This window comes from Hyperolius riggenbachi, chromosome 8, assembly GCF_040937935.1.
Source record: "Hyperolius riggenbachi isolate aHypRig1 chromosome 8, aHypRig1.pri, whole genome shotgun sequence".
NCBI lineage: Eukaryota > Metazoa > Chordata > Amphibia > Anura > Hyperoliidae > Hyperolius > Hyperolius riggenbachi.
Genome location: NC_090653.1, coordinates 40087793 through 40095615, shown reverse-complemented (window position 1 = coordinate 40095615; position 7823 = coordinate 40087793). Strand labels below are relative to the sequence as shown.

The window sequence follows — 7823 nt, the reverse complement described above, 5'->3', positions numbered from 1 at the left end:
GTCGATCTGATGGCACATCGACCAGTGTATGGCTGCCTTAACTCTTCCTGTACTGGAAACAATTAGACTGATGTATCTGATCTTAATGTTTCATTTCTTAGCTGTACTACACATACAAATCATAATATCATCATTTTTTTTTTCGCTTCAGTGTCTCTTTAAGCATTTGCATTTTTATACATGCGCCTGTGGATAATTTATGTTTTTGTAGTATTTGTTTTTTGTTTCATCCACATTCATGAGTCAGGATACAGGAAACACATCATCAGACATAATTTACCGTATTTTGCGGAATATAAGACGCTCCGGCATATAAGACGCACCTAGATTTAGAAGGCAAAAATCAGGAAAAAAAAAAAAACTAAACCTAGGTGCGTCTATGTTGCAGGGGTGTCTTATGGACCTTTAAACCCCCCAAAACTGTCTCTATCTAAGCTGAACTGCTCATCTACACTAAATCCTGCTACACTACACTTCACTTACCCCTGCTGCCCCCACCAACTACACTACACTACACTACACGAACTAACCCCTGCAGCCAACCCAAACTACACTACACTTCACTAAGTAACCCCTGTAGAAACCCAAACTACACTACACTACTACACTACACTTCACTAACTAACCCCTGCAGCCAACCCAAACTACACTACACTAACTAAATCCTGCACCCAACACAAACTACACTACACTTTGCCCCTGCAGCATCTCACCTGATCCTGCTGCCGTGATCCTGTCCTCCTCCGCCTGACTGCCGACTTCCAAGGGTCAACTGAGGGTCCCAACTGTGGTCATCTGAGGGTCCCAGCCATCCCATCCAGAATCCCGGCTCTTCAGTGTCCCAGTCGCCAGATCGTCTTCACTGCAGACAGCAGCCATGCGGTAATCACGCGCTGCTGCCTCGCCGACATCCTCCATGGTAACGGCGTCCTCTTCCTAGTTACGGTTCCCCCTTCTGTGTGACGAGCAGCGCATGTGCGCCTGACGTCATGCGTGACCCCGGCGCACGTGCGCCTGAAGTCATGCGTGACCCGGCGCACATGCGCCGCTCGTCACACAGAAGGGGGCACCGTAACTAGGAAGAGGACGCCGTCACCATGGAGGATGTCGGCGAGGCAGCAGCGCGTGATTACCGCATGGCTGCTGTCTGCAGTGAAGACGATCTGGCGACTGGGACACTGAAGAGCCGGGATTCTGGATGGGATGGCTGGGACCTTCAGATGACCACAGCTGGGACCCTCGGATGACCCTTGGATGGCGGCAGTCAGACGGAGGAGGACAGGATCGCGGCTGCAGGAACCGGTAAGTATGTTTTGGGGCCCAAATACCGTACCTTTAGAATATAAGACGCACCTACTTTTTCCCCCTAGTTTTGGGGAAGAAAAAGTGCGTCTTATATTCCGAAAAATACGGTACATAAAAACTTACACGAAAAAGGCATAACTAAAAATGCAGTACATTCGTGTTCCCAATTAAATACATTATTTGCGACTCGTACGCCGAATGCAAAAAAAGTAGTGCATATCAGCTTTTTTAAATGCAGACATCACAAATATATTGGATTTCCAGTAATATGACAGTTTGCATTACGCGAGAAAGTCCTATTTACTTCTAGCCTGTGATATTTTGCATTCTGTCTTCAGTGGTTGAGGAAGTGGCTTCTCCATACATCCCCCTCTGATCCCGGTCACACTAATCACCCACTATGCCAGCCTTCTCCCTCAGTTTAATTACTTACCCACCTTCGGTTTTAGAGCAGAGGATAGGGGACAAATGTCCTCATAAGCCAAGCAGACCTGGCACCTTTCATAAGCATCACACTGGTTACCAGGAATTTCTGGGACAGAAGAGGCAACAGGGGGCACATAGGGGTTAAAGGACAACTGAAGAGAGAGGTATATGGAGGCTGCCATGTTTATTTCCTTTTAAGTAATACCAGTTGCCTGGCAGCCCTGCTGATCCTCTGCCTCTAATACTATTAGCCATAGCCCCTGAACAAGCATGCAGCAGATCAGGTGTTTCAGACTTTAAAGTCAGATCTGACAAGACTAGCTGCATGCTTGTTTCTGGTGTTATTCAGATACTACTGCAGAGAAATAGACCAGCAGGGCTGCCAGGCAACTGGTATTGATTAAAAGGAAATAAATATGGCAGCCTCCGTATACCTCTTACTTCAGTTCCCCTTTAATTGATGGCCAGGAAATGCTGGGCATGGACATGGCAGCTCATACAGGTGTCACAGGCTATGTTATCTAAATCAATACATTTCCCAGAAAAACACAGATATCTGCCACCATGTGTTTTTCAATAGAAACACAACCCTCGTACCAGTTTAGCTCTAGTTCTAGCCAGAAAATCTCATTGGCTATCATTCATAAAAGTGCTGTCGGTAAAGTAAATCCGTGCGGGGAAACACCGATGTCGGTATTTCAGCCTTCTGGGTGGTCATTCATAAAAATGTTTCTAGTTGCGATAGGAGTGCGGAGATATCCCGCTGTAGGCAGGCGGTAAGCTGTCGGGAGACATGCGGAAACAGGCGAAGCTGGCCGAGTCTCTCCGAGAGGTGTTCTCTCTGCTGCTTGGGAGGTCTGTCCCATTCACTTACATGTACTCCGCATGCCTATCGCTACATCCAGGGGAGCGGTAATCCCCGTCCGCATACCGCCTGCGTAAAGTTTTATGAATTTACATTTTGTTACATTTCCGCATAGAATCACTGCACAATGCGGTAATTTATCGCTCTGCTCGGAAATGTCAGCTTCGCATGCGGAAACAGCCTTTATGAATTGACATTTTGCTCAGTGTTCGGTAAAGTCGGCTGTTTTTAGCATTTCCGCATGCGGGAACGCTTTATGAATGATAGCCATTGTGTGTACCAGGAATTACAATGCGATTTTGCTGCAGTTGTGTTTTGTGATTTTTACTGGATGCTAGGGATACAAGGAGATACGCAGAGCTAATACAGTACGCAGGACGTTAGTCAGGCAAAATCGGATAACAAATTGTTTACACCTTTATAAAGGCGTCCCTGCAGTTTCTATTACTTTTTTTCCCCTTGTGTTTTCTAGAAAACGTGAATGGATCATAAAACGTAGCTTTTCCCCTTCAGTATAAAACAGCCCTTTTAGGGCTTATTCACACCTAGGGCGTTTTTTTTTTTTTAGAGCCTGAGATTTTAAAAACTCCCTGAAATCGCTAGTGCAATGATTCCTTATGGGATGGTTCATATCTGAGCGTTTCGTCTGCTTTCCGCTCAGCAAAGTGCTGCATGTACCATTTCGGGGGCGATTTTGCTACAATGGAAGATATAGGAAAAGCGCAAAACGCTTACAAATCGCTTTATCCAACGATTGCGATCGCACTTTTATGAATAAATACATGGGGCTTGATTAACAAAGCCGTGCTCACTGTTAGCACGCTGGTGAAAAGCCCATTATCACGCCTAAACTCAGTTTAGGCGTGATAAAATAAACTCGTGTGCAAAGTTTTGCGCGTAAACTTTTATGCGTGTAAACTTTTACGCGCGCAACGCCATTAAACCCTATTCGATGTTTCGCGCTCACCGGACATTGCACGCAAAACTTTGCACGTAAGTTTTTCCCTCAAAGCGGTGCTAACCTACTTAGTGCAATGCTTATCACGCCCAAAAGTCTTTAGGAGTGCTAACTAGGTTAGCACCGCTTTGTGAATCAAGCCCCATTGTATTTATTCATTCCCAGGTGAAAGAGTTCACTTCCCGACTGACGTCACGAAGTGAAAAAACGGAATCGCTCTGCAAAAGCGCGTACAAAAGTGCTTTGTACAAAATCATAGCGTGCAGTGTAGCACCGGGAGGGGAAAAAGGTGCAAAAAAAATCTAAAATCGCTGGTGTTTACGATTTTAGATGTGAACAAAGCCTTACAGAGCTTTGCACCAGAAACTATAGTTTCTTTTATTGATAACTTAATCATTTTTTCTTATCAAGTCTGGGTTTCTTTCTCTTTCTCCAGTGAATTCTCCTCAGGGATGTCTCCTCAGCATCTGGAATTCCCCCAAACCCTCAGCTTGTTTTCCTGTCACTGGCTGTATATATCACCTGAGGAGTCTGACTCTGACTGCAACCTCTACAGGATTCTTCTCCTTGGCAACTGCTGATGAGGATGAAGTTATGTTTCTATTGGATAAGGAGTGAGATCAGCCAATCAGCAGTGAGAGACGCTGTCCTGTGCACAGAGTCTCCGCCTCCTCCACAGTAGAGTCTGTAGTGCAGAGAGTGAGGTGTACATTGATAGTTGGTGGTCTCTTGTATGTTATACATTGGAAGGGGGAAGATGTGGCTGCTCCAGATCACCCTGATCTCCCTGACAGTGCTGGGGGTCTCCTCTGGTGAGTATATTTCGATTTACACTGTCTGCTTCCTGTTTATTTAATTTAATGTATGTATTTACTTTATATTTCTATCCAACTTTTAAAGTTTAGGACTGGCATAAGCTGTGTTCCCTAACTTTAGCTCCCAACTGTCCCCCTTTCGGTGGGACAGTCTCTCTTTGAGGGCTGGAACCCACAGGAGCGCTTTTGGCAGCACTGCGATACGCTAGCAGTTTGCCAAAACGCTGGGCTAATGTTAATGGATGGGGCAACTTCCACAGGAGCGTTTGCGTTTCTCAGAAACGCAAACGCAGGACGTGCAGCATTTTGGGAGCGTTAGCGCTTCAATGTAAAGTATTGAAACGCTAGCGGAAACGCTCAGCAAAACCTAAACTGAGCGGTTTTGCTAGCGTTTTGCGGTTCAGCACACTGTAACAAAATGAAAAATAATTCACAGGACCAATCAGGATAAAAACGCAAAACGCTACGCACCCGCTGGGCAAAAAAATTCAATGTTGCAAAACACGACCAAAAACGCGCATGAATCCGCTTGCAAACCGCTCAGACAAAACGCTAGCGGTTGCATTTTGCGTTTGCTGATTTCAGTGGGTTCCAGGCCTGAAAGGACACATCCAAGGACCTCTTCCTCCAGCCCCTTGCAGCGTTCCTGTGCCCTCGCCACTGCTCCGCTCACCGTTGGTGGTCCGGGGTCCCCTCCGGCGCTAGATGCCCACTGCACCTGCGCAAGCGGCTCTCAGAGTTGCACTGACATCATGTGGACTGTACTGCGCAGGCGTAGTAGTTTTGTGTCTGCGCAGTACAGCCCAGATGACATCAGCACGACTCCGTGAGCCGCACGCTGGAGCGCAGGAAGATGCCAACCTGGCGAGCTTGGCATCTGCACCGGAGGGGACAGGGAGCCACTGGAGCTGGCGAGGGCACAGGACGGCTGCCAGGGGCTGGAGGAAGCTTGAGGTAAGTAGATTTGTTTTTTATTTTTAATTACTCTGAACCTTCCCTTTAAAAACAAATCCCTCTGTCCCTCTATCTCCTTCATTAGTTCCTCTTTCAGGACTGATGTACAGATCTGTGTGAAATTTTTGTATTTTTCTACTGAAAAATGTGTTTGACTCTAAACTTTATTCCCATCCTTTAGGGCCCTGTTCCACTAGCAAGCTCGATTGCAAGTGCAAATCACCTGCGCTTGTGATCGCGCAAGCTGTTTTTTCCACTATCCACGTTTGCACCCTTGGCGTAGGGAACATAGCGCGATCACGACGAGATTTGAGCCGGCCGGCGATTGTGATTTGGTGAAAAACAAATTGGGGTAGTGGAAAATAAGCACCGCGATTTACATGTAAATTGCGGTGCTTTAGCGATTGACAAAACAGCCAGTGGAAAAGGGGCTCTTAACCACCCTGGCGTTCTGATTAAATCGCCAGGGTGGCTGCGGGAGGGTTTTTTTTAAATAAAAAAAAAACTATTCCATGCAGCCAACTGAAAGTTGGCTGCATGAAAGCCCACTAGAGGGCGCTCCGGAGGCGTTCTTCCGATCGCCTCCGGCGGCCAGAAGTAACACGGAAGGCCGCAATAAGCGGCCTTCCGTGTTTCGCTTACCTCGTCGCCATGGCGACGAGCGGAGTGACGTTATGGACGTCAGCCGACGTCCTGACGTCAGCCGCCTCCGATCCAGCCCTTAGCGCTGGCCGGAACTGTTTGTTCCGGCTACGCTAGGCTCGGGCGGCTGGGGGGACCCTCTTTCGCCGCTGCACGCGGCGGATCGCCGCGCTGCAGCGGCGATCAGGCAGCACACGCGGCTGGCAAAGTGCCGGCTGCGTGTGCTGCTTTTTATTTCATTAAAATCGGCCCAGCAGGGCCTGAGCGGCAGCCTCTGGCAGTGTTGGACGAGCTGAGCTCGTCCAGACCGCTCAGGTGATTAAATTGATGCATTTCTTATTTCCAAATGTTATTAAGGAAACCTACTAATAATGGAAGGGACCAGTGCGGTATGAATTGTAAAACTACAACTTTTGCTTACGGATTCTTTATGGTATGCATGACCAGGGTGTGACGGGGGAGTGTCTAGAGTTGTGGCTGGGGTGTGTCTTAAGATGTGCTTCTTTCCTACCTCATAAAGTTTGGCGGTATGCCCAATCCTGTCTTCAAGGCTCACCGATAATGCGTGTTTTGGAAATCGAAAGAGACACTAATTACCCCATTTGTTAAAGTAAACCTTTAAAGAAAAAAAAGGTTCCTCTGGGGGTACTTGCGTCTTGACGGGGAAGCCTCTGGATCCTAATGAAGCTTACCCCTTCTCCTGTGCCTTGTTGTTCCAGTGCTGTCTCCCCCAATCAGCAACACACAGCAATATTTACATTGGGGATCCTGCGCAGGTGCAGTACCAGCTTCCCCTTGGGCTCCAGCAGAAATAGCCGAGCCTGATTGGGTCCGTTCTACTGGGCAGGCAACTCGCGTCTGTGCAGTAGAGCTGACCCGATCACGTTCAGCTGTTTTTGTCTGAGCCCGATCGTAAAGACGCTACTGCGCTGGATCGCGGTAGGTAAATATTGCCGCAGCCTACATCCTTGTCGGCTGTATTGTCTGGGACTGCTGGCACTGGATCCCTGAGTCTTAGGAGGATGGGGGAAGCCTCATTAAGATCCAGAGGCTTCCCCTTCCTGAGGTAAGTATCTCCCAGGGGGTCTTTTTTTTCTTTTGTCAAATTATGCTTCTCTTAGAAGAGAAATTGGCTACATTATACTGAGGATCCCTCATACTGTAGGATTTCTCGTTGGGGTGGGGGCTTTCTATGAGTCGTCGTCCTCCAGGGGCACCAGAGGTTCCCATGGACACCAAGCTATTGGTTCCCAGAAGCTAGAACCTTCATTATTTTTGGACTAGTGGGTCTGTAATTTGAAAAAAAATGGGCGTGGCAATGACCAGATGAGGGTGGAGCTAACTGTAATTTAACGTGAACCCGGGGTGAGAGTGATATGGAGGCTGCCATATTTATTTCCTTTTAAACAATACTAGTTGCCTGGCAGCCCTGCTGATCTATTTGGCTGCAGTAATAAACTGAATTACACCAGAAACAAGCATGCAGCTAATCTCGTCAGTTCTGACAATATTGTCAGAAACCCCCGACCTGCTGCATGCTTGTTCAGGGTCTATGGTTGAAAGAATAAGAGGCAGCGGACCAGCACGGCAGCCAGGCAACTGGTATTTCTTAAAAGGAGATAAATATGGCAGCCTCAATATTATTCTCACCTCAGGTTCCCTGTAAAAGTGCAATGCAAAGACAGTGGGCCCAAGTTTTGGTGACCCTTTCCCCAGAAAATTCACATTGTGCAGGTTTTCTCAAGAAAATAGACATAATGTGAGCAGATTTGCCCAGAAAATACGTTCAATCATGTCGGTAGATTTGCCCAGAAAATACGTGCAATCATGTCGGCAGATTTGCCCAGAAAATACGTGC

At 47.4% G+C, this 7823-nt stretch overlaps 1 protein-coding gene across 1 annotated transcript in view; it reads left to right on the top strand.

Moving 5' to 3' along the window:
- Nucleotides 1-4223: 4223 nt before the first annotated feature.
- The window catches only part of LOC137528740 (class I histocompatibility antigen, F10 alpha chain-like), a 233156-nt gene continuing 229556 nt past the window's right edge, over nucleotides 4224-7823 (top strand). The window contains exon 1 of the mRNA XM_068250263.1: nucleotides 4224-4366. Coding sequence (XP_068106364.1) covers nucleotides 4288-4366 — 79 coding nt within the window. The 5' untranslated portion in view covers nucleotides 4224-4287. The remainder of the gene's footprint in view (nucleotides 4367-7823) is intronic.